Consider the following 14,712-nt stretch of genomic DNA (forward strand, 5'->3'; position numbering starts at 1 on the left):
AGTAAGAATAAATAAATAAAATAAGAATATTATTGTAGGTGGTGCAGTGGACTGATTAATAAAGGGACTAAGCTGAAAAAATGAATGAATGAGAACACTATTGAGGACATAGGAGAAACAAATCAGCCCAGGAATAAGACGCTGTTTCAAAAATATTTGTAAGATTTTACTTTTAAAATAATAAATACAACTAAATGTATAGCTAGCTACATTTTTTTAAAGTAGTCTCTAAAGTAAACTCTAAAGTAGTCTGGTTTTTGTGGGGGGTTTAGATTTAAAAAACTATAATTGAAATGCTACAAGTTAAACGTAAAATAAATCTGGCAAATATTTATTAAATAAATAAATAATTTTCAAAACTTTATAAAGGATTTACATGTAATAAGCCCCACACATCTGCATATTTTAAAGAAAAATGGGAAAAGGAATGTAATCTCATTATTTCGGATGAAGAATGGTTGGACGTGTGTAGATTTACATCAAAATATACTAACTCACATGTGTGGCGAGAATTTGAATGGAAATGATATTTTTCATCACACCAAAACAATGAGCATACACCACAGGAAAGGATACAAAGTGCTGGAGACCATGTGGGTCTCAGAAACCTAATGACAGGCACATTTTTTGGGAATGTCCAGTAATAAAACAATTTTGGGTAGAAGTACATAACAATAATATTAATAATGATTCCTTACTTCTAATTTATATAGCGTTTTTCTGGACACTCAAAAGGATTTACACATTGGGGGAATCTATTCATCTACCACCAGTGTGCAGCATCCACCTGGATGACGCAACGGCAGCCATATTGTGCCAGACCGTGGAGGAGAGTGATGAAGCCAATTATGATATGGGGATGCTTAGGAGTTCATGATGGACAGAGGCCAGGGGACAAATTTGACAAGGATGTCAGGGTTAAACCCCCTTTTTTTTCGAAAGACATCTTGGGATTCTTAACGACCACAGTGAGTCAGTTTAAAGTCTCATCTGAAAAATGCCGCTCACAGAGCAGGACTCTGTTACTATACTGGGGCATTACGACCCACACAGACCACAGGTCACACTAACACCACTACCGGCAGCAACCCAGATTTCCCATGTGGTCTCCCATCTAGGTACTGACCCGGCGCAGCTCTGCTTAGCTTCACTGGGCAACCATGTTAGAGTTGCAGAGAGTTAGTTGCCGACATGAAGTAATAGAAAAAATACTTCATATTACGCTACCCTTTCAATTTCTGGCTATTTATTTTGGAAGCTTTGATTTCCAAATAAGTAAATCTGAAAAATACTTACTAGATATTTTAATAACTGCAGTCAAAAAAGCAAGACACTGGTTACTTCCTGAATCCCCAACAATCCAAGAATGGCAAGAAATATATATGATACTTATGTGATGGAAAAAAATTACACTCTCCCTTCGACTCCAAATTAATGTATTTGGAAATATCTGGTCCAAGTGGACTTAATACATTAGGTTGCTCCATCCAATCTTCGTTGAAATATAAAAATATTACTACCTCATTCCCATCCACAGAACAAACATTTTTCAAGTTATGACCTACTGCACTCCCCCTCTTTATCCTCTCTTTAGATTAGGAATTTACAGCTGATAATAAATAAACTAAAGCTGAGCGAATAAATAAAGATTCGACCCTCTCTGACCTATGTATATTTATTATTGATATTGTTGTTGTTGTTGTTACTGTTGTTTACATATATTTTATTTTATGAAACTTTTCTTTTGTATTGTGTTCTGTTACTTTATAGTTTGCAAAAAAGAAAAAATGTTTAGCAATGGGAAATGTGCACTCTCTTAAGTGAAATTACTGTCCTGTGTATATTGCTACTATAAATACAATTTTTAGAAAATAAATAAATAAAACACAAATAAATTAATACTGTAAAACAATAACCTTGCTTCACCCCTTGCTCTTACAAAAAAAAAATATAAGGGCCCCCTACTGGAGATCTAGCGTGACGCAAGACAAGCAAATCAGAGACTGAGTGCTTTCTAATGTAAAGCCTGGCAGCTTCTCCCTCATGACAGGCCTTACACTCTCCCTCGTCTTGCTACCTTACCCCCAAACGTCGCTCCTCTGTTCCCACACATCTTCATCTTCCCAAAATAACCCCCATTTACTCACATAACAGTTTCCAGAACATTTTCGCTCTGGTACAGAACAGTCCCTAAAGAAACACTCAAGCGGCCAAACTCTCTCTTTCTCTTTCTCTCTCCCCCTGTCTGTTGTCCTCCATCCTCCCCTGTAGCAGAAAACTCTCCTCGCAGGCTAACGGCGGGACTGAAAGCTCTCTGGGACTGTCAGAGTGTTTCATTATTCAAACAATGCTGGAAAGCGGAGCCAATGATCGCTTTGGTGGAGCTGATTTGTCACAGTGACTAGAGGAGAGAGAGAGACTTCAGTGAGCACAGGTAAACTCAACAACTTTATCTCACTCTGTGCTCTCAGGGAATTACCAGCCAGAACTCCATTAAAACTGATTAGGAAGTTGGATGCGTAGCGTAGTGGGTATCGGACATGCTAGGACATATTAAGCCTAGCAGTTAACACACATTTTAACATTATGTGAGGCAAAACATTGGACTGATGAGTACACATGCAATAGTAAACTGACCTGCAAGAAGGTGGACCTTTTGGCCTAGTGATTAGCACTGCGGTGCTTTCACAATATCACAGTTCTACAACATGATTATTTTTTTTTAATAATGAATATTACATTTAATCTACACCCTGCGCTGACTGGAAATCAGCTTTTTCTGTCATCAGCCAATATTAATGGCCTGTTTCCACTGAGTGGTACGGTATAGTACGGTTCGGTATGCTCTTATGGCTGTTTCCATTGTCAAACGGTACCAAAAAGCGAACCATAACATACCACTTTTTTAGCATGACAAAAGGGTACCAAAAATTGAAGTGCTTCTGACATCCAATCCTTTCATGAATGGACAAATGCGAGAATGAAATGCGGTAAAACAAAAGAGCAAATGAGCAACCTAAAACATGAACAAACTGCATTGTTCAACTATTATCATTGCCTTTTGGACTATTATGAACTGGAAATGACCGAATTACTTTCTGACAAGAGGTTACATGTGGTGGTGAAGACTAAAGATACAGATGAGAGGTTTGCACTGACTGTAGGCTATATATTTAGTGTTGTTTTTGAACCCAAATAAGGACTAAATGTATGCTGTGTGTAGTTTTTCTGTAATTGGTAACATATCTGAGACTTTAAGGGCCTGTATGTGGTCATATATGTTGCATTTATAATTGTAATTTACAGTAGGGTATTTCGCATTGATCATTGATCTGCAGTTATAATCAAAACATGTTCATAGAAAGGTTATTAATCAACATTTATACACAAGTATTTATGTGTATAAAGCATCTGTTTTGTGAGAAGTGTTTCTCATATGATGTGTGAACGACCTGTAAAGCTTTACTTTGAGCAAGATTTCCTCGAGTGAGAATGACGTCGACTGAAACTTTGTCGTACACCACGCCCACCAAAAGAGTACCATTGGTACCCTGATAAAGGTGACCCGTACCGACCCGTACTGTACCAGTCAGTGGAAATGGGCCATAAGAGTGTGCAATAGTTATTGTCCAGTAAACTATCGTAATTATGATTTTAACCATTAGTGAGGTAACAAGCATGCTTATTATATTTAAAAGCATTCGCTGTTTGATGAGGCTTATTATAACACTGTACCATACAAATTAAGTTAGTTCCAAAATACAACATTACAACAAACAGTACGCTATTCTTAATATTATTAGAAGTTATTATTTAGACGAGATTTTTAGTTCCAAGTACTATTGTATGCTGAAGTATTATCTGTATACTTCACTGTTCATCAGTGTTCAGTGCACTGACAACTTTCACATCGGACGTGGAAAGTGCTGCGCTATGAAACCCATTCATTTCAATGGCTTGTCCTGTACAAGGGTTATAACAGGACATTTCTATATAGTATACTTGTTCTAGCTGTCATGGTAATGCTGGTAAAATAATAACTCTCTACTTTTGTTTATTTCATTGGCTACTCTTTTTTTTATCAGTGTAATTTAAGTTATTAAGTAAAATTTAAAGTCTCACAACATTATAATATTTATCAAACTAATCAATAGTAAAATCAAAGCATTTACAATTTTAGTGCATCCAGAATTTTTGGCTATGGCCTGGGATTGTGTGTGTGTATGTTTTGACAATCACCACTTCGTAATTCAGAAGGATGCTGACAGGTGAACAATAGCATCTCAATAAACAGAAGTGATAGGTGAACAGCAATAATGAAGTACTTTACACTGCAGTAATCAGACAAAGCAGAGTCTTTTCTGGGAGATGTGCTCTATGACATCGCACTTGTCCAAATGCGGCCTACACCAAGCTGATTCACTTACTTAAAAGCAAAACAAGCAGCGCTTCTGAACAGGCAACAGAGCATATGTCTGAAGACATCTTCGCTTTGGGGGATCTTCAGTGTCTTAAGTTGTTCTTGTAACTAAACCCACACTAAATTTACCCACACAGACTATACAGGACTAGAGCATCCAATGCTCTTCCTCGTCAATTCATGAATGTATGATTAGTAAATGTGTTTGATACTCTTTTTTGACAGAAACAAAAATATAAAGCGCATTAAAAGACAACATATGAGTCCTACAGTAACTCCTGCAAGAATGTAAAACTATACTTCAGTGCATCATGAAATCAGGTATGAGGAAATAAGGTCACTTACTGAATTTGACGGCATAGGTACATTGGTCTCAATGTAAGTCTCCGTCTTGGGCTCTACGGCAAGCTCTGCCTCCAGTATCTTCTCCACGGGCATGTCTTCATTGGCGCTGCTGGTCGACTCCACTTCATTCTCACTGCGTTCCTTGGCTCGCTGGCGCTCCTCCTGGACGGCTGTATGTAATAATACTAGTCACGGTCACTACAGTTACTCAAAGTCATCAACACACACATCATACATTCTGACCACCCATATGTATTAGCATGTAACTCTCTTCATAAATGATACAAGTTAGTGAGTATTTGTAAGTAAAACAAAAATAAACATTGATGCTATGCGGGACAGTAGAATCAATGAAAATCTGCCTTATATAATCTGTAAAAAAATACAGTTTATATTTATGGTTTATAGTAATGTGTACTTTTTTGGTTTATTTTGTAAACAATGACATTTCTTCCCAATTTAAATAAAGATGCTGTTATGCAGACGCAGATTGCTTTTTTTTTATAAAATAGCTAAAAGGTGCAATGTTTTATACCTGTTTATATTTATTTTTAGACAACATATGTTTTACCAATGTTCTTAATTCTCACAGGAGATAAGAATCAATTCGGTGAAGGAAAAAAATGCTGTAAATGACACAATATTAATATTTGAAACTTGGAAGAAAGTGTTATCGTATAAATAAAACAAATATTACAGTAACATTGTACTTACTGTAAACATATTTTGTAAATATATGCATTTTCAAGTGGTCTCTTTGTTTTTTATATAGCTATATAGTGAGAGCAAATTATTATGTGAAAACTTTTACCATATTTTTGTTTTTGAATTATATTTATTTTGCTCGCGTTGTATATGAAAATACATTCACAAAGAAAACATATTAGCATAATCTAATATTTAATACAAATGTAATAACAATTTATTATATAGTGGGCCCTCGCTAAAATGTGGATCACTCTTTGAGGTCTGACATTTTCGCGGATTTTTTAATGCTTTTTTTCGACGTCACATTATGTTCTGTGTCCTGATTGGCTGTAGACCATTGTCAATCAATCTCCTCCGTACCGTTCCTCCTACAGTACAGAAAGCATTCAGCTTGCCAAACTGACATAAATCTTTGATCACTAGCAGTGTGACTCTGAAGTGCTGTACTGCATGTTTGCAAGTTTTCTCCCCAACAAACCCTATAATGTTGAAGAAACATTCTGCACCATCAAAAGTACTCACGGTAGCACCCAAAAGGGAAAGGAAGATGCTAACCATCGCACAAAAAGTTAGACTTCTGGACATGACAAAGGAAGGTAGAAGTTACGGGAGTGTTTAAAATGTTACCCAGCACTCACTTTTGGGGATTTACAAGAGAGAAAAGTGTAAAAATGTTAATTCCTGTCTGAGAAAAGTGTATAAAAGCATACCTGCCAACATTTGGGAAGTGGGGGAAGGAGGGTGATGATGGGTGATAGCTTGGTGTTGGGGGTGAGGTGTCTGAATAACACAGCTGAGAACCCGGTAAGTAACTGTACTATGCACTGGGTTTCGAGCATACGCTGCGATCAGATACTATACCAAAGTTGGCGACGGGGTGTGGGGTGGTTGGTAGACTGTACCAAAAAGCTTGGGATGTGAAATTATGGGAGTTTTTCGGGAGAAATAACAAAACGGGATGGTGGCAGGAGATGGGTCTGAAATACAAGAGACTCCTGGCAAAAACAGGAGTGTTGTCAGGTATGGTATAAAGTGTGTAGTGAGATGTTTTACAGCCTTAAAACATCTATAATAATTGTAAAAAGTAAAGCTGACTACTTCCTGGATTTCACCTACTGCAGGCTATTTTGAAAACGTAACTCCCGCCATTAACAATGGACTACTGTACAGTGATTCAAAGCTGAATTTTTAAGATCATTCCAGTCTTCAGTGTCACGGTTGTTCATAAATAATTGTAATATGCTGATTTGGAGTTCAAAAAACATTTTTAATGTTTTTATATTTTTAAGAAAAAAAAAAATCCAAAGCAACATATAAAAAGTGTCATATTTCCTTAAAAAAATCCTTTTTTAATTAAGAAGACCTTAAAATGATCAAAAGTGTCATTAAAGACACTTCAAATGCTGCAAAATACTTAAATTAACACCATTATTATGAACTTTCTATTCAACAAAAAATCTCGAGAAGGTAAAATCCATCATGAAGCATCAAAAAAAAAAAAAAGTTTTCAACATTGTTGATGATAATTACAACTATTAAAAATCACCAGTAATTATTGATCATGTCAGAGCGGCAACTTAGAATATTAGAATGATTTCAAAAGGCTCATTTCAGACTGAAGGTTAGCGTATTCACGGTTATAATACAGTATTCAATTACAGAATGTATAAAAAATTAATTCAGTCAGTTTAAATATAAACAGCATATCAAAATATTTCAGCTTTTTATTGCCTATATCAATTAAATATTCCCTTGAAGATAAGAAGAGACTTCTTTTGACTATCATAGGAGGTTTTAGATACTTGAGAGGAAGAGCATATCCTAAAATTCTCACGAAATATTACAAAGAAAAGCATTATTATTGTTTCCCTTAATATAAGGTGCACTGATGAAAATCACGCGCTTTAAAACAGGATTATGTTGACTTGATTAACTAAGCTGATTCAATTTCCAACTTTGTTGCACGACAGAATGTGATGTCGTAACATGTTTCTCATCTCTGTGGGTTCCTTCGACAGATTTGAACAGATCAGACATTTGATCGGCTCAGAGAAACAGGAAGTGGTTAGTGTTGAACAGTCACTCAGTCTCACTGCGGCCAAAGTGCCATTAACCACAATCCAGGCCCCTGCGGTTAAGAGTGTGTATGTGCCGAGCGCAGTTCATCCAAAAGACTCCAAACCCGCTCCCTATTCACAGCACTCTCAAACACACAAACTCTAAATCTTCTCCTTTCCCGGACCCCTCGATGTTTTCCTCAGCGGCGAATCACAGAGGTACTGTGGTGGTGGAGGGGTTCAGAAACAGGGGGATTCTTGCTTTACGGAAAGCGGCGTCTGGAGGTCAGCCCAAGGGTAAAATACTTCTCCAGGAGTCAGAGAGAGGTGAGAGGGGCTGAAATCACGTTAGCTTTATTTCCCCTGGAGAGGACGAGAGCATAAATTCATTTAATCCTGTTTTTCTGCAGATTCGCTCAGCTCTTTTTTTTGGGGCGAGCGTGGCCCAGCTCTCTTGTGCCTCGGGGTACGACGCGAGCTTATGGGATACAGAAACAGGCGAACGCAAGCAAATGATCATATCCTTGAAAGAAGCCGCGATGGTATAAATAAAGGAGACAAAAGGTTGGGCTGAGGTCACAGACAGTGGGTGCAAGAGCAAGATGTCGTCTGTTTAAGATCGCAGTGCTTTCTTTTCTTTTTTTTTCACATAAAACAAGACCTAGAAAGATCCTCTTTGGCAGATGGGGACTGGAAGTTGGCTATGCAATCTACAGCTACAAATATTTAATTTATATGGCCAAACTTGACTGACTGCAGTGACTCTGACCTGAGTTCAGCATAGTGTTGTTTTAAACATTTTTATAAAAGTTTCAGCTTGGAGACATTTCATAGATTCATTTTATTTTAATGTATGCTATATAAATAACATTATATGTAAAAACAAGGCCATTGTCTGAAATGATTAGATACCCTTTTCATAAAAAATGGTCTGTATGCAGAAAATTAAGTATATCAGGCCTTAAAGGGATAGTACAGCAAAATTCATTCAATTCTCAAGATATAGGTGACTTTTTTCTCTTCAGATTTTTAACTGAAACTGTGGTTGTCAGTGGCTCATAAAATGCAAGTCAACAACTACTGGCACTTTGAAATTCAAACAAACAAACAAAAACAAACATTTACATGCAAAACAAATGTAATACCTGTGTCTTTTGATGACACATTGAGGTCTTATGAAGTGGAACCATCAATATGTATTAATCCACAGCCTCTGGACTCAAAGGAGTTCATCAATTACAAATTAAGTTATAATTATTAGCCCCCCTTTGAATTTTCCTTTTTAAATCTTTCCCAAATTATGTATAACAGAGCAAGGAAAATTTCACAGTATGTCTAATAGTATTTTTTCTTCTGGAGAAAGTCTTATTTGTTTTATTTTGGCTAGAATAAAAGCAGTTTTTAATTAAAAAAAAAACATTTTAAGGTCAAAATTATTAGCCCCTTTAAGCTATTTTTTACCAATAGAGTTCAGAGGAACCATCGTTATACAATTACTAATTACCCTAACCCCCTTAATTAACCTAAATAACCTAGTTAAACCTTAAAATGTCACTTTAAGCTGTCTAGAAGTGTCTTAAAAATATCTAGTAAAATATTATTTAATGTCATCATGGATCAAAGATAAAATAAATCAGTTATTAGAAATGAGTTATTAAAGCTATTATGTTTAGAAATGTGTTGAAAAAAAATCTTCTCTCCGTTAAACAGAAATTGAGGAAAATTTTTTAAAAAGGGTGGGGGTGGGGGGCTATTAATTCTGACTTCAACTGTAAGTTTTAAAAACTGAAGAAAAGTCTCTAAAGATACACTGAAAAAACCTGATACCTCATAAATCCAGTATTAGGGGCGATTCACACAGAACACTTCTTTACGTGTAAAAAAATTGAGATGCATCACTGAGGAATGTTTTTTTTTTAAAGCGCAGCATAGAGCATGAGGGTATTCGGACACAGCCACTGAGTGTCTGTAAACAGAAACCTGCAGCATTTGCCCTGCCTCTGAATTCCTAGTCCACTGCTTTGGAGCTGACACTGAGCAGTGGTCCTGCATGTAAAAGTTGAAGTTTGTTAACTTAAAGGACACCTGTGATGAAAATCATCTTTTGTAAGCTGTTTGAACAGAACTGTGTGTAGGTGTAGTGTGTCCACGGTCATTTAGGTGTGATATAGAGACCGTAAGTCTTTATATCACCACAACATAACGTCGGTGTGCAGTTTCCCCGCTCACCGAATTTATTGACAGCCGCGCATTATCATATCTGCATAGTAATGCGTATAATCATATCGACAAGACAGGACGTGCGCAAAGCAACTGGGATTAAAAGATTTGTTCAGCTCTCTGTGATCATCAATCATCATCAAATGTGAACAAGAAGGAGTTTTACAAGTTTAAAACATTTTTACTACAGTGTGTGTTTGTAATGAATTACAGCGATTTTACTGTCTTTATCACCACAGCTGCATGTCAGTACAATTATAAAAGTAGATGATTCAATTCTGGTTTGTGGACGTTAGATTTAGGTTTATTTTGTTCAATAACATAACGAATATTCATACAGCAGTGGATATTAACGTGTATCCTGTCACATTTGCCAAGCAAAAACAGTGCAAAATTAAATGCGCATGCTGTGTGTGTGTGTGTGTGTGTGTGTGTGTGTGTGCGTGTGTGTGTGTGAACTGTGTAACAACTTTGTGTGACTCATCTTTGCTGAAATACATCAAGTAATCACTGGAAAAGTTTTTACTGTAGTATTTCTCACAAACGTTATGTGAGATCTGCTTCCATCATGTCTGTCACTGTGCTGTTTATCTGACGCAGCCGGAGACTGAGGCTCACTCTGACAGGCATGTGGGAACAATGGGCAGGGAGATGTCACACAGAGGTGACATTATGTCTAATAGCAAAAGGGTATGGAGTGCATTAAAGGCACAGGCAACAAAAACAGCTACATTGTGTTCAGAGCAGAACATTCCAATATTCTGAAAGCTATAATAAAAAATCTGATGGGTGTTTTGTGCTGAAACTTTACACACACATTCTGGAGTCACAAAATACTTATATTAAATCTTGTAAAAGGGGTAAAATAGGTGCCCTTTAAGTTGCCATCAAAAAAAAATGCAATGCTAATGTGTTTCAAAAGACGTGAGCATAACAATCATTCATGTCCATTAAGCAAGCGTTTCCACCGAAAAACAATGGAAAAGTAGAGCATTGGAATGGAAAAAATTCATTCTGTGTGAATAAGCCCTTTTTCTCCCTAAGCAGCAAAATATAGTCTCTTCGATCAATACTCCAACCAGTACTTTCATGTCTGTATTTTTTGTGTGCAAAAAGTGCTAATGCCCTCCTTTTCTTCAGTATGATAACCAACCCTTCACCTCTTCCACTCTTTCATCACTCTGTGCCTCAGGTGATGATTTGGAAGACAAGATGGTCTTCTATATTAAGCAAAAAAGGGCCTATTTAAGCAAAAAAAAAAAAACACACCATCCTGTATCAACCATCCATTTTCATGCCTTTCCTTCGTATATTGAGAGTACACTACCTGCTCACTATGCCCAGAATACACTTGTTGACTGAAGTCTCAATATGATCAGATTGGCAGACAGAATGTCTACATGAGCACTAATTAAGTGATGACCTGTAGTCTTGACTATTTAATGGGTGATTAGAGTAATAGGAATGTTTCTTCTCCAGTCACACAGAGGTGACATTATGTCTAATAGCAAAAGGGCATGGAGTGCATTAAAAGTTTTTTATGTACTTCAGCTAGCCTAAGTGAATGCTAAAGGGGTGTTTACGTAGCATTGAAAGTCATTCATTTTAATGAGATATAGAGGAGTGAGTGAAACTTTAACATTTCAAAGGGAAAAAGCAGAATCTTCTATCCTCAACTTCATGTGCTGTACCTTCTCTCTTCATGCCCATGGCCAAACACTTCTGATAGCGGCAGTACTGGCAGCGGTTGCGCTGGCGTTTGTCTATAACACAGTCCTTATTGTCTCGACAGGTGTAGGTCAGGTCTTTACGCACTGTCCTCTTGAAGAAACCCTTGCATCCCTCGCAGCTGTACACACCGTAGTGTTTACCTGAGCAAAGACAAAAAGCACAAACAGAAGCCTAAGGAGTTACATTTAGGTTTGCAATGGTAATAATTTATGGATTATAGCTTCTGAGATTTGAAGCAAAAACATTGACCAACAGATTTTTTTATGTCGGATCTTAATATCCCGAAACAACATTTATGTATTCAGTAGTGGAGTAAACAGATGTAAACACTGCATCATTTACATTTTTACACTAAGCTGAAGCTTGTATCCAAAGCTATACTTACAAGTGAGGATAAAAGAGGTACTTCAATCATTAATGCTATGGCCAAGTCAGTTTAGATATTTTTTTCTCAGCATATAGAGAGGAGAGAGTGGGTCCTACATGTAGTTTGTCAATTCCACTCACCTTCGTGGAGCACACATGTAATTGCTTATGTTGGTATGGGGTGCTTATAAGAAGATGTCTGGTGCATATGGAAAGCAGAGAGTGTGTCAACTACAGGTGGTTTATCAAGCCCACTCACCTGCACGAAACGCTAAGAATTGAACAGCATTTACAGAAATATTAAGTGTTGATAAGAAAGGGTCATTTCTAGATTTTTGTTATCCTAGTTGAGATAATTGAAGTTCAAAACTGGTTTAAACTGCTTTTATTTGTATGATTTACACTGTTTAGCACAGGGGTGCCCAAACTCAGTCCTGGAGGGCCGGTGTCCTGCAGATTTTAGCTCCAACTTCCCTCAACACACCTGCATGGATGTTTCTAGAAAGCCTAGTAAGAGCTTGATTAGCTAGCCCAGGTGTGTCTGATTGGGGTTGGAACTAAACTTTGCAGGACACACAGGTTCTGCATCTTGTTTATATACACTATGAACAGCAGCTACGCTAATTATTCTCTTTATTCTCCATTTCCACCTGGGGATACTCTTTCCGAGGCCCTCAGACTATGCAGAGTCACTGATTTGATCCAAGACCAACGACGAGATGATCCCAAGGTTTCCATATCCTGGACCAGGCCGTATCCTGAGCAGCTACTGTGGTGGTCATGGAGGAGTGGAACATGAGACTGATTCCTGTGACGCTCCAGAGACAGACGAGTCTTCGCTGAGGCCAGCTTCCAGCCTCCGCCGCTGAGACTGCAGCTCTGCACAAGACATTGGCCAGCGGAGAAATTAAAATGGTCGTACCCAACTGAGCCTGGTTTCTCTCAAGGTTTTTTTTCTTCACTTTCACCAATTAGTGAAGTTTTTTTTCCCTCTCCGCTGTCGCCACTGGCTTGCATCGTTCAGGATCTGTAGAGCTGCGCATCGTTGGATTTGCTCTTCAGTGTTTGGACTCTCAGTAGTGATTATTAAACCACACTGAACTGAGCTAAACTGAACTGAATTTAAACACTAAAAACTGAACTACACTGTTCCAATTTACTATGACCTTTTATGTGAAGCTGCTTTGACACAATCTACATTGTATAAGCGCTATACAAATAAAGGTGAATTGAATTGAATTGACACCGGCCCTCCAGGATCGAGTTTGGGCACTCCTGGTTTAGCAGATGAACCAATTGAAAAATGTCCCAAAACCCTGTAAACTCACCAAACAGACCTTCTTGACAGAGCTAAAAGACCAGCTAATACAAGTAAACCAACTTAAACTTGTTTTTAAGCTGCTGTTTAACATTCCAACAAGCCTTACTAGCCGAACAGTGTTTGTTTGTGGCCAGAGCGGCCATTTTTTTTTACTGGTGTAGGCTGCATTTTACTGGCTTAAGCTGCTCTTTCACACTGATTTAGCTTGTTCAGCCATTTGAGTTCAGAAACTGATCTAAAATCAAAAGTGTATGTTGGAGAAAGACTGTAAATCTGTACATATAAAAAAATAAAAATAAAAAGGTTGTTGTTGCTGCTTTAAGCTGGTCTACTAGCTGACTAAAATAGCGTCAAAAGCCATTTAAAACCACCCAAAAGACCATGAACAGGCTAGAAAACCAGCTTAAACCAGATTTAATTTAGAACTTTTTTTTTTAATTAACAATGGCCTAAAATTGTATACTCTGGGCTACATTTTTTATATAAATAAACCAAGCTTCGCTGATGTCCCAGACTTATTTGACTTGTTTAGCTTAATGTTCAATTGGAAAGTGGCAAAACCCATCCAAAACGAACCAACAGATCATCTTGTCTAGACTAAAAGTTTCTAAATTCAGAAAACCAACTTTTTTGATAAACCTAACAACCCCTGCACAGTAACACTGTCAAAACAGTGTGTTTAATTCTGGCCAATCATCTTGTAGTTATGTTTGGTACCTGAGGAGCGGTCGCCACAGATGGCACAGATGTGTTTGGTGAGAGAGAGTGGGGTGCCCGAGGGCTGGGCTGGAACCTTCATCACACCGTTAAGGCCTAAGGGCGGCTTAATATCTTCTGAGCTGCTGACAGAGTTCATGGGCGAGTTCAACTGCAAAATACACACAAACAAACAAACACACTTCATTTAGACACACATCAACATAGCGGCTCCAAGGGCCTAGGTGAAAGTGAACCAGAGTTCCAGAAGGCCCTGACTTTTCTGTCAGTTGTTTCAGAATGGTGCCCGACTTGACCCTACGGGGCGGCATTGAGATTTCAGATTGATTTTGTGCCGTGAGACTGAACTTCTCTCATCTGATTACTTTCTCTCTCTCTCTCTCTCTTCCTTCCTCTCAATGTAAGTACAAGAAATGGATTCTGAGTCTGTCCCTAGGCTCATTTTTTTATATCCAGCAACAGCAGTGCACATGTTCTATGCTAGAATGGTGCCAATAAAATATTTAGTGGGACAGAGGATTAAAGACGTGCTTCTCTCTTACTCGGCAAGCTAAAATGTGTCTGGCGGGCCTCATCCAGACATTTATTTGCACTCACTTTTGAATGAGAAGCACAGCGATACTTAAATTCCTGTGGAGACCACAGCTACATAAAAAAAAAAACTAATTTCATAACAAATGCGTCTTAATCAATGTAAGCCTATGTTTTACAAGCTGATGACGTCATAGTCATGCAATCACAATAACAGGCTTTGTCTCGTTTCAATTACATACTTTAATACAAATTTTATCGATCACACCAGAGTTTTGAGTAAATGAATGTTGCAG

At 37.7% G+C, this 14,712-nt stretch overlaps 1 protein-coding gene across 4 annotated transcripts in view; it reads right to left on the reverse strand.

Annotated features, from left to right (window-relative positions):
* The window catches only part of LOC130215257 (retinoic acid receptor RXR-alpha-A), a 301,966-nt gene that overhangs the window by 22,171 nt on the left and 265,083 nt on the right, over nucleotides 1–14,712 (reverse strand). For 3 of the 4 annotated variants that reach the window (XM_056447175.1, XM_056447176.1, XM_056447177.1), the window contains 3 exons: nucleotides 13,886–14,036; nucleotides 11,442–11,621; nucleotides 4,766–4,950 (listed from right to left, as the gene is read on the reverse strand). In XM_056447175.1, coding sequence (XP_056303150.1) covers nucleotides 4,766–4,950; nucleotides 11,442–11,621; nucleotides 13,886–14,036 — 516 coding nt within the window. The remainder of the gene's footprint in view (nucleotides 1–4,765; nucleotides 4,951–11,441; nucleotides 11,622–13,885; nucleotides 14,037–14,712) is intronic. The other variant, XM_056447179.1, reaches the window with a different exon arrangement.

Source organism: Danio aesculapii, chromosome 21 (assembly GCF_903798145.1).
Source record: "Danio aesculapii chromosome 21, fDanAes4.1, whole genome shotgun sequence".
NCBI classification, from domain to species: domain Eukaryota; kingdom Metazoa; phylum Chordata; class Actinopteri; order Cypriniformes; family Danionidae; genus Danio; species Danio aesculapii.